Source organism: Panthera tigris, chromosome X, assembly GCF_018350195.1.
Source record: "Panthera tigris isolate Pti1 chromosome X, P.tigris_Pti1_mat1.1, whole genome shotgun sequence".
In the NCBI taxonomy this organism is placed as follows: domain Eukaryota; kingdom Metazoa; phylum Chordata; class Mammalia; order Carnivora; family Felidae; genus Panthera; species Panthera tigris.
This window is the reverse complement of record NC_056677.1, coordinates 124,204,124-124,223,193: the sequence shown is the minus strand read 5'-3', so window position 1 is coordinate 124,223,193 and position 19,070 is coordinate 124,204,124. Positions and strand designations below refer to the sequence as shown.

Here is a 19,070-nt window from a genome sequence, read left to right as displayed (position 1 = left end):
ACACTAGGTGATGTGTGGAATTGTGGAATTACTATATTGTATACCAGGATCTAATATAATACTCTATGTTAACTAAAGTAGAATTGAAATAAAATTTTAAAAATATTTTTAGAGCACCTAATATATACCAGGTAGCGTTTTAGGTACTAGAGATACAGCATATATCTCTATATAAAATAAATAAATAAAACAATAAAACAAAGTCTCTGCTCCCACCAAACTTCCAGACTAGTGGAATGAAAGAAACAGTGACCAAATAAAAATACATTTTGTCAGTGCTATCTGACAAAATAATGCACAAAGAAAATAATGCATGGTAAGGGAAAGGGGAATTACTGTTTATGTTGGTATGTTCAAGGAATGCTTCTTTGACATGAATACTTCTGAATAAGATCTGAATGCTGTGATTGACCCAGACATGAAAATATCTTATTTCATTTACCTAAAATTGTCTATATTTCAACCTGCTCTTAAATGATAATCTAATTGGCTATAGAATCCTTTGGCTTCTGTTATTGTTTTCACAAAGTCTTCTATTAGTGAAATTGTTGTTTCTTTGTAAGTAATATGCCTTTTCTATTTTGCTGTTTTTAGGATCTTCTTTTTGGTATTCTTCAAATCCACTATGTGTTGGCTTGGGTCTTTTTTATTATATTGAGATTGCAACTCATTATGGTTCTCAAAGCTAGGGATGTATATATTTCAACAATTGTAAGAAACTGTCATCTATTAGTACTTTAAATATCATTTCTCCACATTTTCTCTATTATCTAACCTTATAATTTTATTAGATTATGCTGAATCTTTTCCTTTTATCCTCCTGTTACTATACTTCTTTTTCATGATTTTTTCATCATTTATCTGTCTGAAATGTGCACTGAACAATTTTCCTTCATATCCATTCTCCAGTTTACTAATCTCTCTTCGTTGTTGTCTAATCATTTATATAATGTATCCATTGAGATTTTATTTTCAATGACTATATTTCTTTTACAGATTATGTATTTTATTTTTAGTATTTATTTATTTATGAGTGAGTGAGAGAGAGCACGTGCAAGTCAGCAAGGGTCAGAGAAAGGGGGAGAGAGAGAATGCCAAGCAGGCTCTGTGCCACCAGCACAAATCCCAATGTAGAGCTCAAAATCACTAACTGTGAGATCATGACCTGAGCCAAAACCAAGAGTCAGATATTTAACCAACTGAGCCACCCAGGTACCCCTACAGATTGTTTATTTTATTTACTTTAAAAAAATTTTTTTAAACATTTATTTATTTTTGAGACAGAGAGAGACAGAGCATGAACGGGGGAGGGTCAGAGAGAGAGGGAGACACAGAATCTGAAACAGGCTCCAGGCTCTGAGCTGTCAGCACAGAGCTCGATGCAGGGCTCGAACTCACAGACCGCAAGATCATGACCTGAGCTGAAGTCGGCCGCTTAACCGACTGAGACACCCAGGTGCCCCACGATTGTTTATTTTAAATAAACCTTTTTTTAAATTTGTTTTTTCTTGCTCCTACCCCATAATGTCTGGATTTTATGTTCTTAATTCCTCTTTTGATGCCTTTATCATTTAAATTTTTAAATTTTTTTTTAAGTTTTTTTTTTTTTTAAATTTTGAGAGAGAATGAGAATGAGAGAACATGAGCAGGGGAGGGGCAGTGAAAGAGAGGGAGAGAGAATCCCAAGCAGGCTCTGCACTGTCAGCACAGAGCCTGATGTGGGGCTCAGTCTCACAAACTGTGAGATTTTGACCTGAGCCTAAATCAAGAGTCAGAGGCTTAACAGACTGAGCCACCCAGGTGCCCCCTTTATTATTTTAATTTAGTTCCTTTACAGTATCTATTTGATTGTTATATGAAGTTCTTTGAGGAGGTTTAATTCAGTTATATGTTTTATCAGCTGACTCTCACTCATGACCACTTCCTTATGTGTTCTGTGAGCTTATTTTCAGCAAGCATTTATTTGTGGTCATCCTTCCAGGGTGTTTTTGTTTGCTTTTTCAAGTCAATATAGAGGTATCCCCACATTGAGGCAAATTCCTACGTTAATTTCTCAGTTTGTAAACTCAAAACCAGGAAGATACTGTGTATTTAATCATCAATGCCATATAAGATTAGGCTTAAGGTTGCTAAATTTCAGTAGAAATGCTTCCCCTAAGCCTCTCTAATTCAGAAACCATGCTTGGATAGACAAGTTTCCTTTTTGAATTTTCATGTCGTGGATTGGTTTTGTCTACTTCATTTTATTTATCACCCTTTTGCTTAGTTGGAGCCATTCAGGGTCTTGGTTTTATGTGGGAGTCTAGTTCCAGCTTTTACTTGGCACAGTACTAGTTTATACCTGTTGTCTTGGTGCAATTTTTGATAAAAACTTTTCTGGCTTTCAAAAGTATCTCAGTTTAGACAATATTTATATAATCTTCTAATCCTTAGTCAAGAATGTACTCGGTATGCTGGAGGAGGAGAAAAGCCAGACTGGCTAATTTGTAGAGGAAAGAATGGTTAGAGAAGAGCTCAGAGAAGAAGGAAAGATGAAGTGCTTTCTAGGTAAGGGAAGGATATTGAAATTTATTTCAGATGTGATTAAAAGGCATTAAGGGATTTTAAGCCATAGGTTTTTAGGCAGCTCTGGCTGCTTATTAATTATACATAGTTATCTAAAAGTATCCCCCATGCCTTGTGTAGTTTAGTGGCCAAATATTTGGGCAAGGTTTGCACTCGGATTTGGGGACTCACCATCTCAGTGGTTCTCTTGCTTCCAGGGCTTTATCCTGAATTTTTAGCTTTTTGGCCAGCCTTGGACTCTATCCCCTGAGATATTAAGCCAACGCATTTCGCAATTTCTGTCAATCTTACAAACATTACTCAGCACAGTTTTGTCATCTGTCATTTAGTGGAAGACTTCCCTATGGTTTCAGCCTGAATTTTTTTTTTAACAGAGTCCCAGAATCTTACTCATGTGTGTATAGTGTAATGGTCAGCCAAAATTTGGGGCAGAGTATATATGCAGATTTGGGATCCCATCCCTTCTGTAATTCTCTTGGTTCCAAGAGTACCACCCCTAAATTTCCATATTATTGGCCATCTTGAGCCAGTAAACCTGTGGTATCTGCCACAAGAATTCTAGTTTGGGGGGAACACCCATTGCTGCTGCCATCTTTCAAGAGTAAATTTTCTTCAAGTTTTTGTCTGCTTTCAGTTGTGCCCCATTGCTTTTCAATAGGTTCAGCCTCCTTCCCTGCCTCCTTCTCCTCCTATCTCTCTAATATATATGTTCAAATTTTATAATAGTTACAAGAAAGTATAACAAACAATTTGGTCTGCTATTACCAAAAGCTGAAACATTTATTGTTATTTTAAATTGTGTTTAGATTAAGAACAACTTTGAAATTTTTTTCATGTTTATTAGCAATTTTATCCATTTTATTATTTTTTGGTAATGTAATTTACCAATTTGTCTATTTGTCTATTTGTTTTGATCTTATTTATAGGTAAGAGTTCCTTATTTATTGAAGATAATAATATATGAACTCATCAGATGTTTTGTGAGGCTCAAATGTGTTTTAAAATTTAAGGTTTTGCTTTTATGGTGGTTTTATATTGGCCTTTAATCTTCATATGGGATCATTTAATAGACAAGGCAAAGAGTTTGTTCTTATTAGAGATGCCAGTGCATAGAGAAAGAAACTCTTGCCTTTCCATAAGGCAAAGTCTTGTGGTCAGCTTGTATGATGTGCAGGGCAGTGTTGGCAGTCACCTTTCTAAGCAAAATATTGTCAGATGTATTATTTTCATACTTATGGATCACCATACATTATTTTTCAATCATGATCATTTGCCATACTTACCAGTAAGTACTGTAAATAGACTGCTGCTTCTGTGCATTGGAAGAAATCTTGCAAAGTGATTAATACTCGCTAAGGGCACTGTGGGTCGTCACCAGAACTATGTTCAAACATTGTCCTCTCTCTTTTTGTCCCTAGGAGTACACCATTGATGTATTTTTTCGACAGACATGGCATGATGAAAGACTTAAATTTGATGGACCCATGAAGATCCTTCCCCTGAACAATCTCCTGGCTAGTAAGATCTGGACACCTGACACCTTCTTTCACAATGGCAAGAAATCAGTAGCCCATAACATGACCACACCTAACAAGCTGCTCAGACTGGTGGACAATGGAACGCTCCTCTACACAATGAGGTTAGAGAGTGGTGCCCCCCCATCTAAAGTATACTGGGGGTAGGACTGGGCTTGAAAGTAGCATGTTTTAAGCTATCCATCAAAAAGTCTATCAAGTTTACATATTATAAATGCACATATAGGTATATGCTTAACATATTTGCAGGTATACACATTCACAGACATATATTGTAGATACACATATAAATGCAGTTGGACATATGAACATTCTCATATACAGATATATGTTCATGATATATAAGTGTATGCATACTCAGAGACACGTGGATTAACACATAAGCATATACATTCAAGGACACTTAAATACACAAACTCATAGCCATATATACAGGCAGAACACTGTGACAGTCATAATGGACTGTTTAATTGCAGCAACAATCTTCCCCTATGATGCAGAATTGTGAGAATCAAATGAGATAATGATGGATATTTTCTGAACCATACAATGTTATAGATAATATATACACAAAATTATAGCAACACATATTTTATCCCACATTGCCTGGGAATGCTGAGGAGTTTGATGTAAATGAGGTTTCCAAACAAGAATGTTTCTTTTAAATATCATTTATATACTTATGCATATATATGTATATATACTTATACATATATATGTATATATACGTATATGTATATGTATGTATAAGCTTATACTTATATATATGTATATGTATATACTTATATGTAATATATACTTGTTACATATATATACTTATATACTTATATATACTTATATGTATGAGCTCGTACATATACATATAAGTATATATACATGTATATTTATAAGTATATATACACATATATATGTATAAGTATATACACATATATACGTATATATATAAATATGTATAAGTCTATATAATGTACATATATACATATATATGTATAATTTTGCGTTCAAAAAGAATGACTTTAAAAACATTTTCAGTTCCATAATATTCTTTGACCCAACACTAAAAAACTTTCTTGATTCTTGTTTTATGTTTTCTGTACATTACAGTTGTTCTGTAGCTCCCTCCCACATTAATGAGTTTCAGTTTTAAGTAGCTGAATTAACACTATTGAATGGAAAAAATGTGATCCTTCAGTGCAGATTCTGTGGCTGTTTTTAAATTTGAGTATTTGTTATTTTGTACAATAAAACTGAAATAATACAGGCCTGGTAAACATGTAATGAATACACAAAGTATCCTTGCCCATATGCTAGTCCTTAGTTACTTCAAATTTGCTATTTATTGTTTCTCCTGAAAAAAATTGGTAGCTAAGAATATAGGCAAAGAAGAATGGATAGCAAATGGATAATTAAGAGAAAAGTTGAATTAAAGAGGAGGAGCTGAGACACTAGAGGAGAGATGAGAATAGAAGCGAGAATGATGGAGAAAAGAAAGAAGGAAAGTGGATATAAAAGGGAAAAAGAAGGTGGAGAGAGGAAGGGAAATATAATCCAGAAGAAAGATCAATAAAATTAGCATATATATTTTATTGATCTCTTCCCATAGCTTATATATTTACATATATGTTGTATATATGTTTATATGTGTATGTTGCTCCTGGTTATTAGTATTAACATTCATTTTTGTACTATTAGAATGTAGTGAAGAAAATTGTTGGTATAAAGTGAAACAAAGAGAGGAAGGACATTGTATGCAGAGAAAACCAAGTAAGCAGTTATAGGAAATGGAATGGTTTCCTTCAACAAAAGCAAGATAATGAGGTGGTCAGTTTTTAATTTTATATATGGCACTCTAGTTACTGTTGAAAGGATGTATTTGAAGAGAACAAAACTGGAATTAGGGAAAATGGTTAGTAGATAGCTTAAATAGTCTAGGCAAATGGTAGTGAAATTCTAATTCAGAGCAGCTGATTAAGATGGAGGAGAAATACACTGAGGAAATATTAAAAATGGCCAATGTTAGAATGACAGGGGGGACAGGAGTCAAGGTAGTAAATACCCAAATAACATGGGTGAATGAGGGTGCTACAAAATAGGGCAGATCATATAAAACAGGAGAAATTTAGATAGGAAAATCTTTAAGGTTAGTTTTGGGCAAGATAAGATTTAAAAGATTGTAGATTATCCAGGGACAAGGGTATAATAGTAGTTAGATATACAAATCTTAAGATTAAAAGACAGATACAAGCTAGAGATGTGAATTTTGGTATTGTCAGCATATTGGGACAACCATGTGAATGGATGTGCTCACTTTAGGAAAGTATGCAGAGTGAGAAAATCATACCAAGGATCAAATCATGTAGCATCATTATTACAGCAGAAGTGGAGAAAGAGGAACCTATGAAGGACCAAGAAGAAAAAGTAAGGAAGGTGTTAATAGAACTCCCAGTGTACAGTATCTTGAAATCTAAGTGTGATAGTTAGTACTGCTACTTTCAGTATTTCCAACTCAAGTCCTTCTGGTACATGGTAGTATTTTACTTCCATATAGCCTTGCAGTTAGGCATGTATAGGTGACTTTGACTAACCAGATGAGACTGGAAATAACATGTGTCGTTTCTGAGGGAGGTTGGGAAACTTTTAAGAGCAGTACATAATTTTCCATGTTCCTCTCCCCTGGCCACAGTGAGTAGCATTATGCCAGGTGGCCTTGACTCTATCATTCTGTGTCCCTTATTGAAGATGTTATAGAAGAGAATGCCCCTCCCCACAACCTGAGATAGACATGTAGTGTGAGTGAGAAATAAATCTCTATTGTTTTAGGACACTCAAATTTTAGCATTTGTTGTTACTGCATGTTAATCTAACCTATTTTGACTGATATATCAAAGGAGTAAAGGGCTTCAAAAAAGAATACAGTGATCAATAATAATAACACCAGTAACAGCTAAGTATAAACGTTAACATCAATATAGTATTTATAATGTGCTATGGACAGTTCTTATCACTCCACTTTTATAAACTAATGACTTTGTAAGATAGGTACTATTATTTCCACTTTACAGTTGAGGAAACTGAGACAAGAGTGGGTAAGAAAAATTTTAGGATCACCTAGGGAGTAAATGGTTGATCCATCATTCATACTCTGGCAGTTTTGCTGCAAGTTCATCCTCTTTACTATTATTTATACATTTTTACAACATTTTTGATTATTACAAAGAGATCAAGAATATAGAGAATTAAATGTATTAGTTTTGGCAACATAGAAGGCATTGGCATTCTTCAAATACACTATTTCAATGTATTATTTAGTGTACTAGTGAGTTTTTAGGAGTTGGCATAGAAGTAGTGAAGATAGTAAATAAAGAAAATACTTTCTGGGAGCTTGTTTGAAAATGAAAGATACATTCGGGGCAAAATAGTTGCTTTTTTTAAATGTAGAGACTTGCACTTATTTGTGAGATAGCAGAAAGTGGACATCAGAAAGACAAAGACTGAAGATATGGTAGAAATGGGACATTTCATAGGACAGAGTAGAAATATGAACAGTTATAATGTATGAAGGAGAATTTGGAGAGAATAGGGCATAAGTGGAGAAATATAAGACTGACATACTTGTAACAAAGTGCATAAAAGAGAAGGGTTTGAAGAAGAGATGAGAGTGTATACAATTGTGGAGAGAATGAAGCAGACTATATATTAACAGAGGAGGGGATTGTGGAATGAGGTAGTTGGAGAGATGGATGAGGATGATGAGATGTGGATGGGTAAAAATCCATAAGAAAATGAAGAGCAAGTGAGAGGCAGAAGAGGAAATCAACACATGGAGATTGAAGAGAAAGAATAGAGAACGAATGAAGAGAACAGGATAATGGAGAAAGTGAATAATAAAAGAAAATAGAATTGAATATAGGTTTGAGTTTTGGAGGCATGATAGAAAAAAAGAAGAAAAGAGAGGGAAAGATGGGAATGTTGAAATATGAAGAAGATAGAAATATGATGAAATATGAAGATTGAGGAGGGCAGCAGATGAAATAGACCAAAGGATTAGTCACCAGAAAATAAAGTTAGATGAACGGGAAGAAGATGACCATTAATTCATTCATCCCAGTCTGAACTGAACAAGAAAGTGGAGTTTGATAAAATAGGAATATATGTGTAATGCCTGTGTGTTTATTCTGAAGTACAGAATAAAGGAAGTATAGCAGTTCAGAAGCATAAGGCCATTGGTTACCTTACATAGTAAATGATTCACCTTGGACCCAGGAGGATAGGTCTGGAGGAAGACCTATGTTCAAAACTGAAAATATTAAAGCTTGGCTCTATGGCCCCACAATTTATTCATCTAGTGACCTTTTGCAAGACACAAACTATCTGCTTTCTCATTCTGATGATAATGTAGCTGCTGCCTGCCTTGCAGACATATGAAAAGTGTAAGTTAGATAAGGGTAAAAGAACACTTATAATTTTTCAGGAAGTGTTATTCTACATTATTATTGTTATTGTTATTGTTATTATTATTATTTTGACCCTTGGAAATCTTATCCCAATTCTATGGAAAACTACAGAGGGTCAGCTTTAGAAAATCTCACCAAAGATTTCATAGTTATGTAACTAGGGCAGTTTAGAATGAAACCTTCATCTTGAGACCTCAGGACAACCATAAAAATGCAAGTCAAAGGACATTACCTGCTGCTTGCTTCAGCAGCACACATACTAAAATTAAAACAGTATGGAGAAGACAAACAGAGCCCAGATCAGGATGATACATACGTTTGTGAAGTATTTTCCATTTCTTAGACATAGATATATAGGATATTTCATTTCTATTAATAACATTTATTGAGGCAGATATGGATAAACATGTTCGTTGTATTGTTCTTTATATCTATTATGTGTAAATGTTGCATAATACATAATGCAGTAAAAGCAAGTTCCACTGATTATTTGAGTAGGAGGGACAAGTACCTATTGAATTTAACTAGATTTATTCCCATTGACCTGAATCATGCATTCAACACATTTATGAGTACTTATTATGTTTAAGGCTTTGAGACATGTGCCGAGCTACAAAGATAAATAAGACACATCTCATGTTCATAATGACCTTACAGTCTAGTAATTAAAGCAGACATTCTGTACAGATAGCTGCAAAATAATGTAAAAGCCCTTAAACCAAAGGAGGTGTGAAATGTGATAGAATCATAGGGTGATGAATATCCAAAATCATGTGGAGGCATCAAGGAAAGTTGTAAAAAGGAGCCAATTAATCCTGTGTCTTGAATCTTGAAGGAGGTATAGGTAACTATCAAACAGGTGAGAGATGAGGTGAGCTATAGGAGGGTATTCCAGGCAAAGGCAATAGCATGCATAAAGATAGGTATTAATGAATTGACATCATGCATCAGAAAATCCATGTCTTTCATTAGAACTTTTCATTTATTTATTCTTCCAAGAGTATTTCTAGGAGGCTTAATGAGACTCAAACAGTATTCTGGGCACTAGGGATAAAGTGGTAAGCAAAAGTAGATGAGGTCTCTGCCCTCATATAACTTACATTCTAGTGGGTGAAACAATTAAACCATAATGATAACAGAATAAGTGCTGTGATCAGGGAAGTACAGAATGCTATGGAAACATTTAGCAGGGACAATGAAGTGAGTCTGTGGGGAATATCTACAATGAATTTTAGAGGAAATCACTTTTAAACTGAGACTTAAAAGATATGTAGAAATAAATTAGACCAAAAGATAGGGAGGGAATGTTCCAGAGAGAGTATGGTCGGTATGAAGTCCAGGAGAATGAGGTGGGGGAAGTAGTAATGATACACTAAAGAAGTGAAAAGAAATTCATTATGACTGGACCATAGAGTAATGTGCAGAGTATTGGAGTGGAGAGTATGAGCTACATTGGCATAAAAATAATAGGAGGCCATTAAAGAGTTTATTGCAAGGGAATGGCACAGATTTGCATTTTAGACACATCAGTCTGGGAACAGTGGTGGAAGGTAGATGGGAAGAAGGCAAGGATGAAGATAAGCTGTACATATGAGCTATAATACTCTAACAATAATATTAATAACAACTATTTTGTGTTGAACACATACTATGTTCCAGACACTTTATGTAAAACATCTGTAATATTCACAAAAACTATTCAATATATAGGCACTATTATCCCTATTGAACTGATCCAGTAAGTGAAGCTTGAAAAATAAAAATGACTTGCCCAAGATGATGCACTTATTAGGCAAATGCAGGTCTGTCTCAAGCTACTGCTTTTTGCACTAAAAAGGTTTTGAAGAAGAATATAGATATATAATATGTAGCATTGGTGGTATTTGGTACCTGATTGGAAGTTGGTGAGGGTCAGGATGTTGTATGAGTGCTACTAACGAGTAAAGAAGTCTCCTTGGATAATGAAAGTACTAAGGGTTAGAAAAAATAATAATCCAAGTATTAACATTCCTATTGAATGTGGAGAAATAAATAAGTTTTTGGAAAATGACAGTGATAAGGAGGGGTAGTGGTAAATATAGCCAAATAGCATACCTATTTGGAAGGATTTCTGCATAATAGATGAGGGATAATAATCTGGAAGTGATACAGAATATATTCATCCTGTACTTACAGGGAAGCATGATTGATTTTTTTTTTAAAAATGGAGTAGCATAATCAGATCATTTGTGTTATAATTTGCTGAACTCAAAAATGTACAGTAGTTTAAATCTGATGGAAGTGTATTTCTTGCTCCTTAAATTATAAATTATAAATTATAAATTATAAATTATAAATTATAAAGCAGGTGTTCCTCATTGGCAAGTGGCTCACTCCTAAGTAGTGTTTCAGGGACCCAAGCTCCTTTCATCTGGTGTCTCTGCCATATTCAATACATGGTTTCCAAGACCACTGTGCTTCTCTGTATCAAGTAAGTAGAAGATGAAAAAGCATTCAGGACTGTATGTGGGTAGTGTTTAAAATCTGGGTCTTGAGTGGCATACTTATTTCTACTGATAGTTCTTTGGCTAGAATGAGGTCGCATGGACATGCCTAACTGCGAAGGAGGTTGAGAAAAGCAACACTGCTATGTTCCCAAGTAAAAGTGAGAATGGATTTGGTGAATGGCTGAAGTTCTCTGCCAATTCCAGAGGGTTTTTTTTTTATTATTATTAAAATGTAAGGTTGCACTCTGGAGAATCAGTTGGAAGCAGGGATACTAGTTAGTTGACCATTTTGTAATCCAGGAAAGACTGTTCAGGGATGAAGCAAAGGCAGCAAAAAGTAAGAGTGGAGAAGAAAGTAGAGGCTTTCAAAAGAACTTGGTGTCCAACTAGATATGGGGTAATGAGGAAGAAGGAATATCGAGAATATCCCTTACATATTTTCTCTGGATACTGAGAAGATTGTGGTGCTATTATTTTATTTTTAAAAAGCAATGTAGAAGAAGCAGCAGATATTTTATAGAGAGGAAAGTGTGTTTAGAGAATCTACACTTATTTAGGATTTTCTATATGCCAGGTGATGTGTTAGGTGCTTCACACATATTTATCTCATTTCTCATGGCAGTGATTGCGCATTGTGCAATGTATGCAGCATTGTGATTAAGAAGGTAGGTTCTGCATTAAGACTACTTCTGGTCCTTCATCTGTAAAATATAGTGAATCATAACAATGCCTGTCTCATAAGGCTATTGTGTGGAGTAAATATGATAAGCCTTATGAATTGCTTGATATATCCTGGCACATGTCCACTTTGGAGGTTTTTATTTTCATAATCCCCACTTTTTTGATTAGTGAACTGAACTGAGCCAAAGTCATACCACTAGTAAGTGGCAGAACTTGTACAGAAACCCGTCACTTGTAGGTTAAAGCAAACACTTTTCCCTTTACTACATCCCACCACTTCCTCTAAGAAGGGAACGTAGGGGATATAAAGTTTAAGTATAATGAGTCTGAGGTGGACATGACAAGCTGCAGTTGGAAATTCAGCTCTGAAGCTCAGAACTTTGACACAATGAAATTTTATAAAATTGAATACATTGCACAAAGTGTATTTTTGTGTTAAGCTACACAGTAATAGTATCTCACATTTAGCTGAAAATTAAAGAAAATAAGAACTCACTTCTCCATAAAGTATCATTGACAAGAAAGTAGCATTTTTGAAGCAATTAAAAGAGGCTTACTGTCATATTCAGAGCTTCATGGCTTCCTTTATGATTGTATGATTGTAATGATTGTATGATTCTTTGATTGTATGATTGGGTCACTTTTGCTTATTTACTTGGGATGTTCCAAAGACAGATTATTGCAAAGATAAATTGTGAAAATGTTAACAGTAAAGCTAGTCTCTTCCTAGTTTAGATGCAAATAGCTTGCACAGGAGTCTTTATTATAGAGATTGCCTCTGAAATGGTCACGAACCAGGGAGGGCATTTGGGTCACATTGTTAGCTGTATAGGATTTAATGTAGTCGAATCAACTAGGCACTGATAGCTTTGTTTCACAGTTCTTTTTTGTAATGGATTTTGCTCTAGGGGATTCCACCTGTAGTTCCTCTTTCATTAAACTAGAAACTGACTCACAGAACCCCAGTTAGTAAGCCTCACTCTAATGAACAGAAGTAAGAGCATAGAAGATGTAGAGTGACTCATTTTGGGCTCTGAGAAAGCTTACAATGAGGTGAGAAGCAAGTAATAGTACAAGTTCTCAGTTACACATACACAAAATTATGCTGTGTATTCTGTATGGTGATATCAACCCCTACCTTTGAAGAGCTCATATCCTAGCAGGAAAGATAGGACACATCATTCACTGTACTATCAGCCTTAATGGAATTTTCACAAAAAGCCAACAATGAAGTGCTGTGAACTAAAAAGTACAGGTTTCATTATGAATTGGAAGCATGGGTCCAGATATGAAAGGGCTTTATAGGGGAACTGGCATTGAGCTGGAAGGAAGAAAGGAAGAATGTATTCCCAAGTGGTCAGATTCAAAAGGAAAATCAGGGTCTTGAAATAACAAGAATTGCCTTTACTCTCAAAGGCAAGAAGCTGATCTCCAGACAGATTGAGGCTGTTTAAAAAACTCATTCTAACACAAGGGTGGGACTGATTCACATATCACCAGAAGACTCTCTGTAGTTCTAAAGAACCAAGCCATTTTATTTTACTATTTTATTTTATTTTATTTTATTTTATTTTATTTTATTTTATTTTATTTATTTTTTATTGCATTTCATTTCATTTTATTATTTTATTTTAGATGCTACTCCTAGATAGAGTGAAGACTGCATGTTATAGTGAAATAAACTTTAGAGTAGGAATTAAGACTCTGGGTAAGAGTCCCAACTTTGGCCCACATCAGCTTGTAACCATGGACAAAGCATTTCTCCTCTGTGGGCCGCAGTTTCTTTTGGGAAACAGGGCTGAAAAGAATTACTCTGTCTTGCAGAAATATTTATTAAGTCAAGAATTTATTGCCTATCTCTTATGGGCCAACAACCATAGTAGGGCTAGGATTACTTACAATGATAGAGTCTCTTCTCTTAAGTTACTCACAGGCCTGTTCAGAAGACAGACACATAAACAGATCATGATAATTTTATGTGCTGTTAAAAATGATTAAAGAAAACACCTTAGGTAATAATAACAAACTTTATTTCACTTCATGAAGTAGACAGTCTCCTACTGCAAAATTGAAAAATGTGGCAGAAGATAGAAAGCTTTCATATGATAAAGAATAAAGAACTAGGAAGAGAAAAATAGAAAATATCTGATTGGGTGAGGCCACATAGTCAACCTTGTTTGGGATAAAAAGGCCCAGAGTTGGCTTGGCATTTGGGGCTTGGCTGAGTGGCTATACAGTGTTTCTGGCCAAGTAGGATACTTACAGGAACACAAAAGTTATCTAAGTTTCAGTTTGTTGACATAGCACCCCAAACAGAAGGAGCTCCATCTTGGACCTAGAAACTCATTTCAACAGTGCTAAGGACTGAGGTGTTTGCCCAAAGTGCTCTGGGATTTCTGTGATCTGGAGAACTCACTATGCCTATAGCACACATAAAAAGCATCATGGAAGAGGTAATATTTAAGCAAAGACTTGAAGGAAATTTGTTGCGCATATCAAGGGAAATGGCATTTCAGGCTTAAAAAATGTGTGCAAAAACAGAAACATGAGAGCTCTGTTTGCTGAAATCACACATATCTGCAGATGGATGGAGAGTGGGGAAAAGTGTGAAAGTCAGAAAATGAGTCTGGAGCTACATGTCTGAAGTAATTGTTAAAATTTAGATGTGTTCCCTATAAAGGCTAAATGCACTGCTAAACTGGTGGTCTTCTAATTAGGAAGCTCAAGGTACTAAATGTACATTAGGAGGCCCAATGTACTAAAGACTTTTGCCTATAGCACAAGGATTTAATGGTAAGCCTGCAGACAACTGGCATTCTTATGACTAATATGCTGCTTGGTTTGGGTGTTTGGTGGTGGTATATTTGAAATGGCTCATCCTCTACTGATAATAGCTAGTAATGATTTACTATTTTTTTCTTTTGCATCATAAATCTCACACCCTGCCCTTTACTCCATGGTCATAGAAAGAGCCTACCTAGCACCTCAACCACTTCTGAAGTGTTTTCTACTCTTTGGTTTGTAGAAAGAATATTCCTCAGAATTCAAAACGGATTATTCCATTTCTAAAAAGCCCAGGTGACATACTGTCTACAGCGGGCTCAGACTGAACTCCAAAGGCCTTTGTGCCCTACTAAATTTGTTTCTCCTTCCTTTATTACTCTTAATGTGTTGACAGTCTCACTGAACAATGAGTGCATATACTCAATAAAATTTAGATCTTTAACTTTTAGGACTTCAGTTAGTTCAGAAACTTCTTTTCTCCAGAATTTTTTCCTACATTATGCCTCTGCTTTAAAAAATTAGTATTCTATATGCAAAAATCTAGAAATAATTTGATGGTTTTCTGTGAGGCAGTTTTTAAGAGCTGGGTGATTCATTTTGACTCATATTCATTTTATAATTTTTAAATCTTTTTAATTGTATGACATGCATATTTTGAGGTGTACAGATGTTATGTGTATAGCTCCACAATGTTCTAGGTAAGGAATGTGTTCTAGATGTTGAGGTAGTATAAGGGTAAAGAAATGGGTAAGCAGCTTAGTAAAGTGAGAGAAGACCAGAGCCTCATTTTCCAGGAGGATCACTTTCCCTGAGCCAAAGGCAAATGGGCACTAACATATATGCAGTAGCTTCTCAGTTGGAATTTTTTTCTAGTTGGGTTAATGCATGGCATACATTCCCATGTAAAAGCAAATGACTTACATGTGGTATTCAGTCTAGTTCAGGAGATAAGACATATGTACCAAAAAAAAAATCCTAAAAATGCAAAGCACTATATAATAAATATAAAACAAACATTGACTATTGTGTCAATGCTATAATAGAAAAATAATCAGCAAATAGCATAGTAAGAATAATCTCTGATATATGTGCTCATTTTGAAAATGTACTTAGATAATTCCAATGGGATGAGATAACACACCAAATAACCAAGTCACAAATTTGTCTTAGTTCCAAAGGAGTAAAAAAGAAACTATTTACTCAGTGGCTTTAAGTCAATAATGAGATGGCATAGCTTAATCATTGGCGTAAACGTTTTCAAACTACCATATTCAGCCCATTGTTTACCTCCTTATTTCATGCACCCCTACCACTTTGAGATTCTGATATACATACCTTCTACCAGAGGTAAATTAAAAAAAAATAATGTTTATTTTTGAGACAGAGAGAGAGAGACAGACAGACAGACAGACAGACAGACACAGGCAGAGAGAGAGGGAGACAGAATCAGAAGCAGTCTCCAGGCTCCAAGCTGTCAGCACAGAGCCTGACACGGGGCTCAAACCCACAAACCGTAAGATCATGACCTGAGCTTCAGTTGGATGCTTATCTGACTGAGCCACCCAGGCACCTCAGAGGTAAAATTTATATTACCCATGGGTAGTGTATACCATAGGAAATAGATGAGATACTGAGAATCACTGGTGTTAGGATTCAGTGTAAAAGACATTAATCTAGTTATTGTACTCTGAATCTCAGTGCTTAGATATCTTGTCTCCCTACATAATACTATCCAGTTTTAGAGCTTCAATTGGCATTTGTAAAATATAAGCTAACAAGGCACAGAGACCTGGAATAACTTGCACATAGCTACTAAGAGGTAGAGTGGGTTGTAAATCTTATAAATCTGGATTTTGTATCTATACTCTTAAAGGCTATACTATAATGCCTCTCTTGCATTTTTAATTTCATAAGAGCTCTTTTTGAAGTATTGTTTACGAATGATAAAATTTATGTTGTAAGTGTACAATTCAATTATTCTTAGTAAATTTACAGAGTTGTACAACTATAACCACAAACTAGATTTAGAACATTTCCATCACCTCTAAAACTTTCTCCAAAACTTTGCAGTCACCATACATTCTCAAACTCAGCCCCAGGCAATCACTAATCTACTTCCTGTCTCTATAGATGTGCCATTCTGGGACACTTAATATGAATGGAAAGATACAGTATGTGACTTTTTGTGTTCGCTACTTTCACTTGGCATAATACACTTGAGAGTCACCCATTCTGTTGTCCTTATTACTTTTCATTGATGACTAATATTCTTTTGTGCAAATACACCACATTTTCATCATTCATTATTTGATAGGTTGTTTTTACCTTTTGGTTCTCATAAATAATTCTGCTATGAACAGGTCTTTCTGTGGACACATATTTTCATTTCTATTCAATAATGGAGAATTAGAGTGGAACCACAGACTTTTCTAGACAGTATATGTTTAACTTTTTAAGAAACTGCCAAAATGTTTTCCAAAGAATTCTTTAGCGTTATACATTTCCACCAGGGATTTATGAGGTTCCATTTTTTCCAAATTATTGCAAACACTTGATATTTTCAGGCTTTTTTATTTTAGCCGTTCTAATACACATTTAGCAATATCTCATTGTGATTTTAATTTGCATTCCCCTAATGACAGATGATATTGAATATCTTTTTATGTCCTTATTAATTGACACAATATTTTTATTAAATATATATTTAAATTTCTTATTTTCAAATTGGGCTGTTTTCTTCTCATTTTTGAGTTGTAAGAGTCAGTTATATGTTCTTAATACAGGTTATTTATCAAGATATGATTTACAAATATATTCACCCACTTTATGGCTGTCTTTTTATTTTCTTAATGGTGTCTTTATAAGAGAAAAAGGTTTAAATTTTGATGAAGTCCATTTTATCATACTTTTAATTTTAATTAAAAAAAATAATTTTTTACATTTATTTATTTTTGAGAGACAGAGACAGAACACAAGCTGGGGAAGGGCAGAGAGAGAGAGGGAGACACAGAATTTGAAGCAGGCTCCAGGCTCTGAGCTGTCAGCACAGAGCCCGACATGGGGATCAAACTCACAAACTGTGAGATCATGACCTGAGCCAAAGTTGCGTGCTTAACTGACTGAGCCACCCAGGTGCCCAATTTTTAAAACATTTATTTATTTATTTATTTATTTATTTATTTATTTATTTATTCATTCATTCATTCATTCATTCATTCATTTAAATTTTAGTTAACATACAGTGCAATATTGGTTTTGGGAATAGAATTCAGTCATTTGTCATTTACATACAACACCCAGGGCCCATCACAAGTGCCCTCCTTAATACTCTTCACCCATCTAGCCCATCTCCAACCCACCTCCCTCCATTAACCGTCAATGTGTCCTCTATCATTAAGAGTCTCTTGTGGTTTGTTTCCCTCTCTTCTCTTCCCCCTACTTCCTATATGTTTATCTGTTTTGTTTCTTAAATTCCACATATGAGTGAAATCATACGGTATTTGTCTTTCTCTGACCAACTTATTTCGCTTACCATAATAAGCTCTAGTTCTATCCACGTCATTACAAATGGCAAATTTTCATTCTTTTTGGTGGCTGAGTAATATTCCAGTGTGTGTGTGTGTGTGTGTGTGTGTGTACACACACACACACACACACACATATGTATATACACATATATACATACACATACACATACACATACACATATATATGTGTGTGTGTGTGTGTATATATATACACACACCTATATATGTATATACACATATATACATACACCACATCTTCATCCATTTGTTAGTTGATGGACATTTGGGCTCTCTCCATGGTTTGCTTATTGTTGATAATGCTGCTATAAACATTGGGGTGCATGTACCCCTTCAAATCTGTATTTTTGTATCCTTTGGGTAAATACCTAATAGTGCAATTGCTGGACCATAGGGTAATTCTAACAATAGTGCAATTGCTAGATCATAGGGTAGTTCTAATTTTAGTGTTCTAAGAAATCTTTGACTCAAGTTTACAAAGATTTTCTACTATAGTTTTTTAGAAGCTTTAGCTCTTCAATTTTGTTCTATGTTCCATTGGAGTTGATTTTTGCTTATGATATAAGAATCTATGTTCATTTTTTTCTGCACGTAGATATCAAATTCTCCTGGCACCTTTTATTAAAAAAGCTATTTTTTGTGCATTGAATTGCCTTGGACCTTGGTCAACGTCAGTTGACCACAAATGTGCAAGTTCATTTCTGCACTTTCTATTCTTTTCCTTTGATCTATATTGTCTGTCTTTAGACCAAACCCATGCTGCATTGATTACTGTAGCTTATTGGTATGGTTTGCAATTGGGAAGTGAAAGTATTCACAGTTATTTTCTTTTTAAATACATTTTGCCTATTCTAGATCCTTTGTATTCCTGTGTAACTTTTAGGATCAGTTTGCTACTTTTACAAAAAGAAAAGCTTTTGAGATTTTGATAAGGAATATGTTGAATCTATTGATCAATTTGGAGAGAATCTTAATGATGTTAGGACATCTATAAACATAGAATATCTAAAACCTGCTATT

The 19,070-nt window shown here is 34.8% G+C and overlaps 1 protein-coding gene across 1 annotated transcript in view; it reads left to right on the top strand.

Annotated features, from left to right (window-relative positions):
* GABRA3 (gamma-aminobutyric acid type A receptor subunit alpha3) overlaps positions 1-19,070 on the top strand; it is a 103,025-nt gene that overhangs the window by 18,394 nt on the left and 65,561 nt on the right. The window contains exon 3 of the mRNA XM_042973981.1: positions 3,984-4,204. Within this exon, the coding sequence (XP_042829915.1) occupies positions 3,984-4,204 (221 nt within the window). The remainder of the gene's footprint in view (positions 1-3,983; positions 4,205-19,070) is intronic.